The 17,954-nt window shown below is 49.4% G+C and overlaps 1 protein-coding gene across 1 annotated transcript in view; it reads right to left on the reverse strand.

The window, feature by feature from the left end:
• The window catches only part of VWA8 (von Willebrand factor A domain containing 8), a 1,291,603-nt gene that overhangs the window by 161,621 nt on the left and 1,112,028 nt on the right, over positions 1 to 17,954 (reverse strand). The window contains exon 38 of the mRNA XM_085621802.1: positions 17,743 to 17,851. Coding sequence (XP_085477928.1) covers positions 17,743 to 17,851 — 109 coding nt within the window. The remainder of the gene's footprint in view (positions 1 to 17,742; positions 17,852 to 17,954) is intronic.

The following is a 17,954-nucleotide window of genomic DNA, read 5'->3' on the forward strand; positions in this document are numbered from 1 at the left end:
CGAACATCAGCATGCGATGCTAACTCGACATTAAAAGATATTACATAGTGCAACAAATGAGTGTAGAGTAGACAAAACAACATGCCTGCTCTTTCGGATGTGATAACTTTCTCCTGCTGTTGCAATTTCTGAGTGTCATGCTGCTAGAGCAATCAAAACAGAGACTGAAGGTTCATCAGATCTACTGGAAGAAAAAACTGCACAACGGCATTGGGCTGAGTGAGTGTGATCATTCAACTTGTCTTCACCCTAGTGGTATAGCAGTGCCATCAAAAGGATTTGTGGGGCTCCACGAAAGACATACTCTGGGCCCCCTGGTCATAAGAAGGTCACATTTATGAGCCAGTATCATAATATAAGTCCTCCTGATGTCAAACTATATTGAATTATATTTAAAACTTTCAGAAACCGATTCATGCAAAGATCTGAAAGCTCAAGCTGTCCAGTGACAGAGAGAGTGGTGAAGGAAGAGGGGCTATGTACACAGATGTTATGTTATGTTATTTTAATCTTATAAGGCGCACAGCTACCCAAGGGTTTCCCGGCGCCGCCTGATAGGAACAAAAGGAGAAAGAAAGTGCTCTACATATTAAACAAGTAGGTTTTTAAACACTTATGAACATTCTTGTGTAGAAATGGTAGGCAGAGGTAAAGCGGGGTAAGGCAGAAGAGGTGAGGTAAGGGGAGAGAGAGAGGCACAGAAAGATGATGATTTTTTAGGTCTCGCCTGAGTCAGCGTGCATGCGCTGCGCTGCGAGACTTTCTGTAAGGGGGCTTCAAAATCTAACCACACGCTTGTGCGTGTGGTCAGATTTTGGTCAGAGGCTATTGGCCTTTGCGTGCGTCTTTCTAAGAAAGACGTTACAACAAACAAATGATGGACGGAATGCTGACAATGCAGACATTCTCCCCCAGTCAAGAGATCTGGGTTAAATCCATCGTTCTTTTGCCCACTACACCACCCCAGTTCAGACATGGCCATATGCAAATCAGTCTTGACCCTGTGCCTCATGGGAACAGTCCAGCCCGAACTGCCAAGCCATGTCTTCCCTGGACCAGAATCAAGCATCCTAGGACCGGTTTCTGGCTATCAGCCGTCATCAGCCAGGATAGCTTGACTCCAGTGGCGTAGTGAGCACGGGTCCCACGTCTGGGAATACCCATCCCACTTAGGGCGAAAAGCGTTACAACAAACAAATGATGGACGGAATGCTGACAATGCAGACATTCTCCCCCAGTCAAGAGATCTGGGTTAAATCCATCGTTCTTTTGCCCACTACACCACCCCAGTTCAGACATGGCCATATGCAAATCAGTCTTGACCCTGTGCCTCATGGGAACAGTCCAGCCCGAACTGCCAAGCCATGTCTTCCCTGGACCAGAATCAAGCATCCTAGGACCGGTTTCTGGCTATCAGCCATCATCAGCCAGGATAGCTTGACTCCAGTGGCGTAGTGAGCACGGGTCCCACGTCTGGGAATACCCATCCCACTTAGGGCGAAAAGCGTTACAACAAACAAATGATGGACGGAATGCTGTCAATGCAGACATTCTCCCCCAGTCAAGAGATCTGGGTTAAATCCATCGTTCTTTTGACCACTACACCACCCCAGTTCAGACATGGCCATATGCAAATCAGTCTTGACCCTGTGCCTCATGGGAACAGTCCAGTCCGAACTGCCAAGCCATGTCTTCCCTGGACCAGAATCAAGCATCCTAGGACCGGTTTCTGGCTATCAGCCGTCATCAGCCAGGATAGCTTGACTCCAGTGGCGTAGTGAGCACGGGTCCCACGTCTGGAAATACCCATCCCACTTAGGGCGAAAAGCGTTACAACAAACAAATGATGGACGGAATGCTGACAATGCAGACATTCTCCCCCAGTCAAGAGATCTGGGTTAAATCCATCGTTCTTTTGCCCACTACACCACCCCAGTTCAGACATGGCCATATGCAAATCAGTCTTGACCCTGTGCCTCATGGGAACAGTCCAGCCCGAACTGCCAAGCCATGTCTTCCCTGGACCAGAATCAAGCATCCTAGGACCGGTTTCTGGCTATCAGCCGTCATCAGCCAGGATAGCTTGACTCCAGTGGCGTAGTGAGCACGGGTCCCACGTCTGGGAATACCCATCCCACTTAGGGCGAAAAGCGTTACAACAAACAAATGATGGACGGAATGCTGACAATGCAGACATTCTCCCCCAGTCAAGAGATCTGGGTTAAATCCATCGTTCTTTTGCCCACTACACCACCCCAGTTCAGACATGGCCATATGCAAATCAGTCTTGACCCTGTGCCTCATGGGAACAGTCCAGCCCGAACTGCCAAGCCATGTCTTCCCTGGACCAGAATCAAGCATCCTAGGACCGGTTTCTGGCTATCAGCCGTCATCAGCCAGGATAGCTTGACTCCAGTGGCGTAGTGATCATGGGTTTCCATGAGGCACAGGGTCAAGACTGATTTGCATATGGCCATGTCTAAACTGGGATGGTGTAGTGGGCAAAAGAACGATGGATTTAACCCAGATCTCTTGACTGGGGGAGAATGTATGCATTGTCAGCATTCCGTCCATCATTTGTTTGTTGTAACGCTTTTCGCCCTAAGTGGGATGGGTATTCCCAGACGTGGGACCCGTGCTCACTACACCACTGGAGTCAAGCTATCCTGGCTGATGACGGCTGATAGCCAGAAACCGGTCCTAGGATGTCTTGATTCCGGTCCAGGGAAGACATGGCTTGGCAGTTCGGGCTGGACTGTTTCCATGAGGCACAGGGTCAAGACTGATTTGCATATGGCCATGTCTAAACTGGGATGGTGTAGTGGGCAAAAGAACGATGGATTTAACCCAGATCTCTTGACTGGGGGAGAATGTATGCATTGTCAGCATTCCGTCCATCATTTGTTTGTTGTAACGCTTTTCGCCCTAAGTGGGATGGGTTTTCCCAGACGTGGGACCCGTGCTCACTACACCACTGGAGTCAAGCTATCCTGGCTGATGACGGCTGATAGCCAGAAACCGGCCCTAGGATGTCTTGATTACGGTCCAGGGAAGACATGGCTTGGCAGTTCGGGCTGGACTGTTTCCATGAGGCACAGGGTCAAGACTGATTTGCATATGGCCATGTCTAAACTGGGATGGTGTAGTGGGCAAAAGAATGATGGATTTAACCCAGATCTCTTGACTGGGGGAGAATGTATGCATTGTCAGCATTCCGTCCATCATTTGTTTGTTGTAACGCTTTTCGCCCTAAGTGGGATGGGTATTCCCAGACGTGGGACCCGTGCTCACTACACCACTGGAGTCAAGCTATCCTGGCTGATGACGGCTGATAGCCAGAAACCGGTCCTAGGATGTCTTGATTCCGGTCCAGGGAAGACATGGCCTGGCAGTTCGGGCTGGACTGTTTCCATGAGGCACAGGGTCAAGACTGATTTGCATATGGCCATGTCTAAACTGGGATGGTGTAGTGGGCAAAAGAACGATGGATTTAACCCAGATCTCTTGACTGGGGGAGAATGTATGCATTGTCAGCATTCCGTCCATCATTTGTTTGTTGTAACGCTTTTCGCCCTAAGTGGGATGGGTATTCCCAGACGTGGGACCCGTGCTCACTACACCACTGGAGTCAAGCTATCCTGGCTGATGACGGCTGATAGCCAGAAACCGGTCCTAGGATGTCTTGATTCCGGTCCAGGGAAGACATGGCTTGGCAGTTCGGGCTGGATTGTTTCCATGAGGCACAGGGTCAAGACTGATTTGCATATGGCCATGTCTAAACTGGGATGGTGTAGTGGGCAAAAGAACGATGGATTTAACCCAGATCTCTTGACTGGGGGAGAATGTATGCATTGTCAGCATTCCATCCATCATTTGTTTGTTGTAACGCTTTTCGCCCTAAGTGGGATGGGTATTCCCAGACGTGGGACCCGTGCTCACTACACCACTGGAGTCAAGCTATCCTGGCTGATGACGGCTGATAGCCAGAAACCGGTTCTAGGATGTCTTGATTCCGGTCCAGGGAAGACATGGCTTGGCAGTTCGGGCTGGAATGTTTCCATGAGGCACAGGGTCAAGACTGATTTGCATATGGCCATGTCTAAACTGGGATGGTGTAGTGGGCAAAAGAACGATGGATTTAACCCAGATCTCTTGACTGGGGGAGAATGTATGCATTGTCAGCATTCCGTCCATCATTTGTTTGTTGTAACGCTTTTCGCCCTAAGTGGGATGGGTATTCCCAGACGTGGGACCCGTGCTCACTACACCACTGGAGTCAAGCTATCCTGGCTGATGACGGCTGATAGCCAGAAACCGGTCCTAGGATGTCTTGATTCCGGTCCAGGGAAGACATGGCTTGGCAGTTCGGGCTGGACTGTTTCCATGAGGCACAGGGTCAAGACTGATTTGCATATGGCCATGTCTAAACTGGGATGGTGTAGTGGGCAAAAGAACGATGGATTTAACCCAGATCTCTTGACTGGGGGAGAATGTATGCATTGTCAGCATTCCGTCCATCATTTGTTTGTTGTAACGCTTTTCGCCCTAAGTGGGATGGGTATTCCCAGACGTGGGACCCGAGCTCACTACACCACTGGAGTCAAGCTATCCTGGCTGATGACGGCTGATAGCCAGAAACCGGTCCTAGGATGTCTTGATTCCGGTCCAGGGAAGACATGGCTTGGCAGTTCGGGCTGGACTGTTTCCATGAGGCACAGGGTCAAGACTGATTTGCATATGGCCATGTCTAAACTGGGATGGTGTAGTGGGCAAAAGAACGATGGATTTAACCCAGATCTCTTGACTGGGGGAGAATGTATGCATTGTCAGCATTCCGTCCATCATTTGTTTGTTGTAACGCTTTTCGCCCTAAGTGGGATGGGTATTCCCAGACGTGGGACCCGTGCTCACTACACCACTGGAGTCAAGCTATCCTGGCTGATGACGGCTGATAGCCAGAAACCGGTCCTAGGATGTCTTGATTCCGGTCCAGGGAAGACATGGCTTGGCAGTTCGGGCTGGACTGTTTCCATGAGGCACAGGGTCAAGACTGATTTGCATATGGCCATGTCTAAACTGGGATGGTGTAGTGGGCAAAAGAACGATGGATTTAACCCAGATCTCTTGACTGGGGGAGAATGTATGCATTGTCAGCATTCCGTCCATCATTTGTTTGTTGTAACGCTTTTCGCCCTAAGTGGGATGGGTATTCCCAGACGTGGGACCCGTGCTCACTACACCACTGGAGTCAAGCTATCCTGGCTGATGACGGCTGATAGCCAGAAACCGGTCCTAGGATGTCTTGATTCCGGTCCAGGGAAGACATGGCTTGGCAGTTCGGGCTGGACTGTTTCCATGAGGCACAGGGTCAAGACTGATTTGCATATGGCCATGTCTAAACTGGGATGGTGTAGTGGGCTAAAGAACGATGGATTTAACCCAGATCTCTTGACTGGGGGAGAATGTATGCATTGTCAGCATTCCGTCCATCATTTGTTTGTTGTAACGCTTTTCGCCCTAAGTGGGATGGGTATTCCCAGACGTGGGACCCGTGCTCACTACACCACTGGAGTCAAGCTATCCTGGCTGATGACGGCTGATAGCCAGAAACCGGTCCTAGGATGTCTTGATTCCGGTCCAGGGAAGACATGGCTTGGCAGTTCGGGCTGGACTGTTTCCATGAGGCACAGGTTCAAGACTGATTTGCATATGGCCATGTCTAAACTGGGATGGTGTAGTGGGCAAAAGAACGATGGATTTAACCCAGATCTCTTGACTGGGGGAGAATGTATGCATTGTCAGCATTCCGTCCATCATTTGTTTGTTGTAACGCTTTTCGCCCTAAGTGGGATGGGTATTCCCAGACGTGGGACCCGTGCTCACTACACCACTGGAGTCAAGCTATCCTGGCTGATGACGGCTGATAGCCAGAAACCGGTCCTAGGATGTCTTGATTCCGGTCCAGGGAAGACATGGCTTGGCAGTTCGGGCTGGACTGTTTCCATGAGGCACAGGGTCAAGACTGATTTGCATATGGCCATGTCTAAACTGGGATGGTGTAGTGGGCAAAAGAACGATGGATTTAACCCAGATCTCTTGACTGGGGGAGAATGTAGGCATTGTCAGCATTCCGTCCATCATTTGTTTGTTGTAACGCTTTTCGCCCTAAGTGGGATGGGTATTCCCAGACGTGGGACCCGTGCTCACTACACCACTGGAGTCAAGCTATCCTGGCTGATGACGGCTGATAGCCAGAAACCGGTCCTAGGATGTCTTGATTCAGGTCCAGGGAAGACATGGCTTGGCAGTTCGGGCTGGACTGTTTCCATGAGGCACAGGGTCAAGACTGATTTGCATATGGCCATGTCTAAACTGGGATGGTGTAGTGGGCAAAAGAACGATGGATTTAACCTAGATCTCTTGACTGGGGGAGAATGTATGCATTGTCAGCATTCCGTCCATCATTTGTTTGTTGTAACGCTTTTCGCCCTAAGTGGGATGGGTATTCCCAGACGTGGGACCCGTGCTCACTACACCACTGGAGTCAAGCTATCCTGGCTGATGACGGCTGATAGCCAGAAACCGGTCCTAGGATGTCTTGATTCCGGTCCAGGGAAGACATGGCTTGGCAGTTCGGGCTGGACTGTTTCCATGAGGCACAGGGTCAAGACTGATTTGCATATGGCCATGTCTAAACTGGGATGGTGTAGTGGGCAAAAGAACGATGGATTTAACCCAGATCTCTTGACTGGGGGAGAATGTATGCATTGTCAGCATTCCGTCCATCATTTGTTTGTTGTAACGCTTTTCGCCCTAAGTGGGATGGGTATTCCCAGACGTGGGACCCGTGCTCACTACACCACTGGAGTCAAGCTATCCTGGCTGATGACGGCTGATAGCCAGAAACCGGTCCTAGGATGTCTTGATTCCGGTCCAGGGAAGACATGGCTTGGCAGTTCGGGCTGGACTGTTTCCATGAGGCACAGGGTCAAGACTGATTTGCATATGGCCATGTCTAAACTGGGATGGTGTAGTGGGCAAAAGAACGATGGATTTAACCCAGATCTCTTGACTGGGGAAGAATGTATGCATTGTCAGCATTCCGTCCATCATTTGTTTGTTGTAACGCTTTTCGCCCTAAGTGGGATGGGTATTCCCAGACGTGGGACCCGTGCTCACTACACCACTGGAGTCAAGCTATCCTGGCTGATGACGGCTGATAGCCAGAAACCGGTCCTAGGATGTCTTGATTCCGGTCCAGGGAAGACATGGCTTGGCAGTTCGGGCTGGACTGTTTCCATGAGGCACAGGGTCAAGACTGATTTGCATATGGCCATGTCTAAACTGGGATGGTGTAGTGGGCAAAAGAACGATGGATTTAACCCAGATCTCTTGACTGGGGGAGAATGTATGCATTGTCAGCATTCCGTCCATCATTTGTTTGTTGTAACGCTTTTCGCCCTAAGTGGGATGGGTATTCCCAGACGTGGGACCCGTGCTCACTACACCACTGGAGTCAAGTTATCCTGGCTGATGACGGCTGATAGCCAGAAACCGGTCCTAGGATGTCTTGATTCCGGGCCAGGGAAGACATGGCTTGGCAGTTCGGGCTGGACTGTTTCCATGAGGCACAGGGTCAAGACTGATTTGCATATGGCCATGTCTAAACTGGGATGGTGTAGTGGGCAAAAGAACGATGGATTTAACCCAGATCTCTTGACTGGGGGAGAATGTAGGCATTGTCAGCATTCCGTCCATCATTTGTTTGTTGTAACGCTTTTCGCCCTAAGTGGGATGGGTATTCCCAGACGTGGGACCCGTGCTCACTACACCACTGGAGTCAAGCTATCCTGGCTGATGACAGCTGATAGCCAGAAACCGGTCCTAGGATGTCTTGATTCCGGTCCAGGGAAGACATGGCTTGGCAGTTCGGGCTGGACTGTTTACATGAGGCACAGGGTCAAGACTGATTTGCATATGGCCATGTCTAAACTGGGATGGTGTAGTGGGCAAAAGAATGATGGATTTAACCCAGATCTCTTGACTGGGGGAGAATGTATGCATTGTCAGCATTCCGTCCATCATTTGTTTGTTGTAACGCTTTTCGCCCTAAGTGGGATGGGTATTCCCAGACGTGGGACCCGTGCTCACTACACCACTGGAGTCAAGCTATCCTGGCTGATGACGGCTGATAGCCAGAAACCGGTCCTAGGATGTCTTGATTCCGGTCCAGGGAAGACATGGCCTGGCAGTTCGGGCTGGACTGTTTCCATGAGGCACAGGGTCAAGACTGATTTGCATATGGCCATGTCTAAACTGGGATGGTGTAGTGGGCAAAAGAACGATGGATTTAACCCAGATCTCTTGACTGGGGGAGAATGTATGCATTGTCAGCATTCCGTCCATCATTTGTTTGTTGTAACGCTTTTCGCCCTAAGTGGGATGGGTATTCCCAGACGTGGGACCCGTGCTCACTACACCACTGGAGTCAAGCTATCCTGGCTGATGACGGCTGATAGCCAGAAACCGGTCCTAGGATGTCTTGATTCCGGTCCAGGGAAGACATGGCTTGGCAGTTCGGGCTGGAATGTTTCCATGAGGCACAGGGTCAAGACTGATTTGCATATGGCCATGTCTAAACTGGGATGGTGTAGTGGGCAAAAGAACGATGGATTTAACCCAGATCTCTTGACTGGGGGAGAATGTATGCATTGTCAGCATTCCGTCCATCATTTGTTTGTTGTAACGCTTTTCGCCCTAAGTGGGATGGGTATTCCCAGACGTGGGACCCGTGCTCACTACACCACTGGAGTCAAGCTATCCTGGCTGATGACGGCTGATAGCCAGAAACCGGTCCTAGGATGTCTTGATTCCGGTCCAGGGAAGACATGGCTTGGCAGTTCGGGCTGGACTGTTTCCATGAGGCACAGGGTCAAGACTGATTTGCATATGGCCATGTCTAAACTGGGATGGTGTAGTGGGCAAAAGAACGATGGATTTAACCCAGATCTCTTGACTGGGGGAGAATGTATGCATTGTCAGCATTCCGTCCATCATTTGTTTGTTGTAACGCTTTTCGCCCTAAGTGGGATGGGTATTCCCAGACGTGGGACCCGTGCTCACTACACCACTGGAGTCAAGCTATCCTGGCTGATGACGGCTGATAGCCAGAAACCGGTCCTAGGATGTCTTGATTCCGGTCCAGGGAAGACATGGCTTGGCAGTTCGGGCTGGACTGTTTCCATGAGGCACAGGGTCAAGACTGATTTGCATATGGCCATGTCTAAACTGGGATGGTGTAGTGGGCAAAAGAACGATGGATTTAACCCAGATCTCTTGACTGGGGAAGAATGTATGCATTGTCAGCATTCCGTCCATCATTTGTTTGTTGTAACGCTTTTCGCCCTAAGTGGGATGGGTATTCCCAGACGTGGGACCCGTGCTCACTACACCACTGGAGTCAAGCTATCCTGGCTGATGACGGCTGATAGCCAGAAACCGGTCCTAGGATGTCTTGATTCCGGTCCAGGGAAGACATGGCTTGGCAGTTCGGGCTGGACTGTTTCCATGAGGCACAGGGTCAAGACTGATTTGCATATGGCCATGTCTAAACTGGGATGGTGTAGTGGGCAAAAGAACGATGGATTTAACCCAGATCTCTTGACTGGGGGAGAATGTATGCATTGTCAGCATTCCGTCCATCATTTGTTTGTTGTAACGCTTTTCGCCCTAAGTGGGATGGGTATTCCCAGACGTGGGACCCGTGCTCACTACACCACTGGAGTCAAGCTATCCTGGCTGATGACGGCTGATAGCCAGAAACCGGTCCTAGGATGTCTTGATTCCGGTCCAGGGAAGACATGGCTTGGCAGTTCGGGCTGGACTGTTTCCATGAGGCACAGGGTCAAGACTGATTTGCATATGGCCATGTCTAAACTGGGATGGTGTAGTGGGCAAAAGAACGATGGATTTAACCCAGATCTCTTGACTGGGGAAGAATGTATGCATTGTCAGCATTCCGTCCATCATTTGTTTGTTGTAACGCTTTTCGCCCTAAGTGGGATGGGTATTCCCAGACGTGGGACCCGTGCTCACTACACCACTGGAGTCAAGCTATCCTGGCTGATGACGGCTGATAGCCAGAAACCGGTCCTAGGATGTCTTGATTCCGGTCCAGGGAAGACATGGCTTGGCAGTTCGGGCTGGACTGTTTCCATGAGGCACAGGGTCAAGACTGATTTGCATATGGCCATGTCTAAACTGGGATGGTGTAGTGGGCAAAAGAACGATGGATTTAACCCAGATCTCTTGACTGGGGGAGAATGTATGCATTGTCAGCATTCCGTCCATCATTTGTTTGTTGTAACGCTTTTCGCCCTAAGTGGGATGGGTATTCCCAGACGTGGGACCCGTGCTCACTACACCACTGGAGTCAAGCTATCCTGGCTGATGACGGCTGATAGCCAGAAACCGGTCCTAGGATGTCTTGATTCCGGTCCAGGGAAGACATGGCTTGGCAGTTCGGGCTGGACTGTTTCCATGAGGCACAGGGTCAAGACTGATTTGCATATGGCCATGTCTAAACTGGGATGGTGTAGTGGGCAAAAGAACGATGGATTTAACCCAGATCTCTTGACTGGGGGAGAATGTATGCATTGTCAGCATTCCGTCCATCATTTGTTTGTTGTAACGCTTTTCGCCCTAAGTGGGATGGGTATTCCCAGACGTGGGACCCGTGCTCACTACACCACTGGAGTCAAGCTATCCTGGCTGATGACGGCTGATAGCCAGAAACCGGTCCTAGGATGTCTTGATTCCGGTCCAGGGAAGACATGGCTTGGCAGTTCGGGCTGGACTGTTTCCATGAGGCACAGGGTCAAGACTGATTTGCATATGGCCATGTCTAAACTGGGATGGTGTAGTGGGCTAAAGAACGATGGATTTAACCCAGATCTCTTGACTGGGGGAGAATGTATGCATTGTCAGCATTCCGTCCATCATTTGTTTGTTGTAACGCTTTTCGCCCTAAGTGGGATGGGTATTCCCAGACGTGGGACCCGTGCTCACTACACCACTGGAGTCAAGCTATCCTGGCTGATGACGGCTGATAGCCAGAAACCGGTCCTAGGATGTCTTGATTCCGGTCCAGGGAAGACATGGCTTGGCAGTTCGGGCTGGACTGTTTCCATGAGGCACAGGTTCAAGACTGATTTGCATATGGCCATGTCTAAACTGGGATGGTGTAGTGGGCAAAAGAACGATGGATTTAACCCAGATCTCTTGACTGGGGGAGAATGTATGCATTGTCAGCATTCCGTCCATCATTTGTTTGTTGTAACGCTTTTCGCCCTAAGTGGGATGGGTATTCCCAGACGTGGGACCCGTGCTCACTACACCACTGGAGTCAAGCTATCCTGGCTGATGACGGCTGATAGCCAGAAACCGGTCCTAGGATGTCTTGATTCCGGTCCAGGGAAGACATGGCTTGGCAGTTCGGGCTGGACTGTTTCCATGAGGCACAGGGTCAAGACTGATTTGCATATGGCCATGTCTAAACTGGGATGGTGTAGTGGGCAAAAGAACGATGGATTTAACCCAGATCTCTTGACTGGGGGAGAATGTATGCATTGTCAGCATTCCGTCCATCATTTGTTTGTTGTAACGCTTTTCGCCCTAAGTGGGATGGGTATTCCCAGACGTGGGACCCGTGCTCACTACACCACTGGAGTCAAGCTATCCTGGCTGATGACGGCTGATAGCCAGAAACCGGTCCTAGGATGTCTTGATTCCGGTCCAGGGAAGACATGGCTTGGCAGTTCGGGCTGGACTGTTTCCATGAGGCACAGGGTCAAGACTGATTTGCATATGGCCATGTCTAAACTGGGATGGTGTAGTGGGCAAAAGAACGATGGATTTAACCCAGATCTCTTGACTGGGGAAGAATGTATGCATTGTCAGCATTCCGTCCATCATTTGTTTGTTGTAACGCTTTTCGCCCTAAGTGGGATGGGTATTCCCAGACGTGGGACCCGTGCTCACTACACCACTGGAGTCAAGCTATCCTGGCTGATGACGGCTGATAGCCAGAAACCGGTCCTAGGATGTCTTGATTCCGGTCCAGGGAAGACATGGCTTGGCAGTTCGGGCTGGATTGTTTCCATGAGGCACAGGGTCAAGACTGATTTGCATATGGCCATGTCTAAACTGGGATGGTGTAGTGGGCAAAAGAACGATGGATTTAACCCAGATCTCTTGACTGGGGGAGAATGTATGCATTGTCAGCATTCCATCCATCATTTGTTTGTTGTAACGCTTTTCGCCCTAAGTGGGATGGGTATTCCCAGACGTGGGACCCGTGCTCACTACACCACTGGAGTCAAGCTATCCTGGCTGATGACGGCTGATAGCCAGAAACCGGTCCTAGGATGTCTTGATTCCGGTCCAGGGAAGACATGGCTTGGCAGTTCGGGCTGGACTGTTTCCATGAGGCACAGGGTCAAGACTGATTTGCATATGGCCATGTCTAAACTGGGATGGTGTAGTGGGCAAAAGAACGATGGATTTAACCCAGATCTCTTGACTGGGGAAGAATGTATGCATTGTCAGCATTCCGTCCATCATTTGTTTGTTGTAACGCTTTTCGCCCTAAGTGGGATGGGTATTCCCAGACGTGGGACCCGTGCTCACTACACCACTGGAGTCAAGCTATCCTGGCTGATGACGGCTGATAGCCAGAAACCGGTCCTAGGATGTCTTGATTCCGGTCCAGGGAAGACATGGCTTGGCAGTTCGGGCTGGACTGTTTCCATGAGGCACAGGGTCAAGACTGATTTGCATATGGCCATGTCTAAACTGGGATGGTGTAGTGGGCAAAAGAACGATGGATTTAACCCAGATCTCTTGACTGGGGGAGAATGTATGCATTGTCAGCATTCCGTCCATCATTTGTTTGTTGTAACGCTTTTCGCCCTAAGTGGGATGGGTATTCCCAGACGTGGGACCCGTGCTCACTACACCACTGGAGTCAAGCTATCCTGGCTGATGACGGCTGATAGCCAGAAACCGGTCCTAGGATGTCTTGATTCCGGTCCAGGGAAGACATGGCTTGGCAGTTCGGGCTGGACTGTTTCCATGAGGCACAGGGTCAAGACTGATTTGCATATGGCCATGTCTAAACTGGGATGGTGTAGTGGGCAAAAGAACGATGGATTTAACCCAGATCTCTTGACTGGGGAAGAATGTATGCATTGTCAGCATTCCGTCCATCATTTGTTTGTTGTAACGCTTTTCTAAGAAAGACAGCACGCAATTGGGCAAAGGCGGGTGCATGTCCCGCCTTTTCTCCGCCCACGGCCTATTGCTTGAGTTTACCCCACAGGCATCATCTGTTTTGAATTATCGTGCCCAGACGCGTGCGTGATAATTAAAAATAGATGTCTCGCTGTGGTGCGCGCGCGCACCACTTGTTGGTTTTTAAAATCGAGTCACCCTTAACATGCGCCATAAGTGACAAGCCATCGCTGTGATGTGGAGTGTATTTAGCACTTGCGGCGACAGGCACTAGTCTGACATAAACTTGCAGCACGCACATTGTGTAACAAGCACTCGCTGGCCCATCATGTCTGACGTGCACTCACTGTGCTGTGCACCAAGTATGAAAAGTACGGCGTGAGCCACTCAACCTGGAATATGCTTTGTAATAAGCACTCATTGCATTATGCACCCTGTACTATGCACTACGTGTGACTCGCACTTTCTATGGCATGTACAATGTGTAACAATTCCTCAGTGTGATATACACATTTAGACAAGTCCTCTTGGCGGCATACAATTAGTGTAACAAGCTGTATGCGAGGAGCGCTCCAGCCATATGTTTTCTCTTGTACTTGTAAAACGTGCGCAATTGGTGACATGAGCTCTCCGTGACATGGATCATTTTCCACCTCTGCACTTCCCGGAAAGAGTGACACAGAATCCCCCATTTTGAGGCTGACAAAGGAGCCTGTATGATTGTAGATGGCAATCAACGCACATCAAACCAAGTTGCCTTGAATTAAAGAGGGAGCTGCGCACATGGCCTCGGTGAACGGTGACTCACAGCACTTCGAGGGGCAGTGACTCACAGATGGCCTATGTTACCTCTGAAGACAGCCTTGATGAACCACGTCTCCGAGAGGCCATCAACCATGCTTGTTACGGCACCTGCTCAGTTAGAACAGAACATGTGAACGCAGGAAAGCGGCCTCAGGGGGGAAGGGGGTGAAAAGAACTCATTGGGATTTAAAACAAGCATTGGTATAGCAAATAGGTCTCGCCTTTGGGACCTTATAAGTGTTTAGTTATCCAGCACAATATCCTTGGTGCAACAACATCAAGTGTTGCATGGCTAAACACTTATAAGCTCCCGAAGGCGAGACCTATTGGCTATGCCAATGCTTGTTTAATTTAATTGCCACTTCCTGCCTGAGAGTGCAAGGGCTAAGACTCGGCTGGAAGAGAATGCCCAATTGTCAAATTTTTTCAAAATCTGTTTGTTATGCACATTGTTATTGCTTTACCTCAGGCCCCTTGGAAGGCGGGCCCCAATTGCCCTCTTAGTTTGCCCTTGTCTCAAAACAGTCCTGTGGTATGGTTGATCACAGGCATTTTTGGCCCTTTTCAGAGATGCTCAAAACATACATATGTTGGAGACCAGCTGATTATGCTAGAATTCTGGTAAGAGATCAGAACTGTCAAGTTCACAAAACCTAGGAAGCCATTTGTTATTCCTCATCAACAAGGGACCATGGGTGAATGTACTGCAAAGTACAATTCAGTACTTTGCGGTGCTCATGCTTCATGCTACACCCCAGCCTATGAGTGGGTCTTTCCTATTTTTTAACACCATTACCCCTCCCAGCTGGTCCCATGCCCCTCCCTGCCCACCGCCGCCACTCATTGGCAGCATTTCCTTGATTCCACCACACCCCAGCAGCTCCATTGCTCCCTACGTATCCCACCTTGTTTTTTTGTTTTAATTTCTTATTACCTTTTTAGAGGGGCCAACAGTAGCAATTTGCTACCAGCCTGCTACCATACAAAAATGTGCTTTTTATTTACTCCTCCAAGATGTGCGTCTCCCATCTTGGAACAGTTCATTTTTTTAAAATGGTGGCTGCGATACGATGTTTGCACGTGCATGCGTGGTGACAAATGAGTGCATACACATTCTTGCTCTTGGGCACCGTATCAACATGATGCATTACTTTTCATGTATGATAACATATACATTACCTCCCTTTTTAGGTCTTGCCTACGCAGCACACATGTGCTGTATAGGAGGACCTTTAGCCATCGCTCTGCTCTTTTTGGGAGCACATACTCGTGCTTATGGCGGCATCCACCTTGCCGGAGCGCGCAGGGGCGCGCCACAAGCACGAGTATGTGCTTCCAAAAAGAGCAGACTGCGCACGCACGCTCCACGGGTACGGGGCCGCGCCACGCTCCCTCGTGCTTGTTTCTATTTTTCCGGTCTCCTCCTTTTTCTTTGGGGATGTCTTTGTTTCTCCATCACTAGCGCAGACTCCCGCAGTTTTATCTCACTCTCTGGTTGTCCTTCTCACTCCCTCTTTCTCCCGTGCCGCCTCCCTCTCTATGTCTGCCTCCCACTCTCCACTGCCGGTGTCTCTCCTCGTCCCTTCTTCTCCCTCCATATCTATCTTTTATTTCTCTGTTCCTCTGCTCTCTTTTTGAGGTCTGCTATCTCTGTTTCACAGTCTGAATTTCTCCCTTTCATCTTCTTTTCGCCCCTCGTTTATTTTCATTTAAACATCAGCTGTTGTGTGTTTGAACTTGCTGGTGTGGCCCCTTTATCTTTATCTCCCTTTTTCGGCTGTTTCCGATCCTCGGCGGCGTCTCTTTTAGTGGCCTCTTTCTGTGCTTTTTTCCCTCCATCTCTGTACCGTCCCTCGCCCTTTCCAGCTTTCTACTACCCACTCCCTATTCACCCCCCATGCCCCCGTCTTCTTCTAACTCCTTTGTCCCAGTTGTCTTCGTCTTTTTACATTTATTTTCCTCCTTTTAGGTCACTTTCTTCCCCCTTTTCTTTGTCCTTCATTTGTCTCTTCTTCTCTACCCTTCTCCCACAGTCTCTAAGTGAGTCTGTTTTTATTGAACCAATAACATTTATTTTTAGTTAAGTCCATAAAACATATTGGTGTTTTAATTTTTTTTAAATATATACCTGTTTCTTACGTCTGTCTGCTTCTGCTTTGTTCTCTCCTAGTTTATCCCTTTCACTCTCACTCTGCCCCCCGCTACCCCTACACGCCCCGAGCGGATGTGGTACTTCTTTCCGCACGGCACGTGCCAGTATTCGCAAATTACCCCGCGATTGTGTCTGGAAATAGAGGAGCAGAGGCGGGGGATTCCCTTCTCCTCCCCTGGTTCCCCCAGCACCACAGAGCCCACCCCACGGGCTCCTCACCTGGGCACGTCCTCCCAGCCTATGGCGCGGCCACACTCTCCTCGGTCACTTTCCGTCCTCTGCCTCCTGCCGGTCAGCCTCCCTACCTCACTAGTTCTCGCCTCTCCACCTCTCCACCCCTCCATCTCTCACTCTTCCCTTTACCCTTTTGTCTGTCGCTTTCTCTCCTCTCGTCTGTTACTTTTATCTTCTCTCCTCCTGTCTGTCGCTCCTCACTCTCTTTCCCCTACATCCTCTCGTCTGTCACTTTCTCTCCTCCTGTCTGTCGCCCCTCCCTCTCTCTCTTCCCTTCACCCTCTCGTCTGTCGCTTTCTCTCCTCCTGTCTTTCATCCCTCATACTCTCTCCCCTACATCCTCTCGTCTGGCAAGGATCCAAATACATTGACATTCAATAAATGTGCAGTGGTGCAACTTAAAATAATCCCTACAACATGAAAGCTTTAAAAGAATCTAAAATGTCCTGTACAAAGCACTTAGGATTAGGAACCTAGGCAATAACAATGACTGTAGTGAAGAAGATTAGCAAAACAAAGAGGATTTGGACACCCAATAAACGTTGACAGAGATTACAGGTCTTCAATGAGATGCAGATTTGTACATTGGTTGCAAAGAAAAAACACTTTTTTAGATTTCATGGACAAAGCTGTTCTGTGTTTAACAGGTTTTGTCATTTAAAAGGGAAGGAAAGGGCAGAATCTGTGATGCTGAGCCTGGCTCTACTTTAGTTCGCTATTCCCAAGAGACCAGGGACGGGTCAGAGCCAGCCATCTGGCCAGAGGCAGGCGTGAAGCTTGCTTGGCTCACAAAGAATAAGGTGCTGTGGTCCTCTACCTGCTGCTACCAGAGCGAAGGGGACACCGGGTGACATATGGGAATAAAGAGGAGACCAGAAAAAGAAACAAGCATTGGCATAGCCAATAGGTCTCGCCTTTGGGACCTTATAAGTATTTAGTTATGCAGCACAATATCCTTACTGCAACAACATTAACTGTTGCATGGCTAAACACTTAAAAGGTCACAAAGGCGAAACCTATTGGCTATGCCAATGCTTGTTTGCAAATGTCGTTCAGTATTGGCAACAAACATTTATATTTTTGGCAATGTTGAATAGCATTGTCAAAAAGCGTTGGCAACGTCAATAGGTATGCATTGGCAAAGCCAAAAAGGTGAGACCGATTTGTTTTTCCAATTCTTGTTGGATCAGTCGTTAAAGTAATTTGTACTTTTATAAGCTACAATGGCAAAGTGCTGTAGTCAGATAGCCATAGGCACCAACCTGTTCCGCCAGCCCAGGTATTTCCACCAACATGGGGTACATTGTTAGGATCCACCTGCCCATGTTTTGGGGAGCTTACATCCAAATTGCTCTCTCTCTCGACTGTTATCTGAAAGCATAAATTGAAGAAATTAATATTTTTGCAAACAAATAACATGATTTATTATCATCAAATGTGTTTTTTACATAAACAGCAATTTTTGTTGTTTCTG

The sequence above is a fragment of the Triturus cristatus genome, chromosome 8 (genome assembly GCF_964204655.1).
Source record: "Triturus cristatus chromosome 8, aTriCri1.1, whole genome shotgun sequence".
In the NCBI taxonomy this organism is placed as follows: domain Eukaryota; kingdom Metazoa; phylum Chordata; class Amphibia; order Caudata; family Salamandridae; genus Triturus; species Triturus cristatus.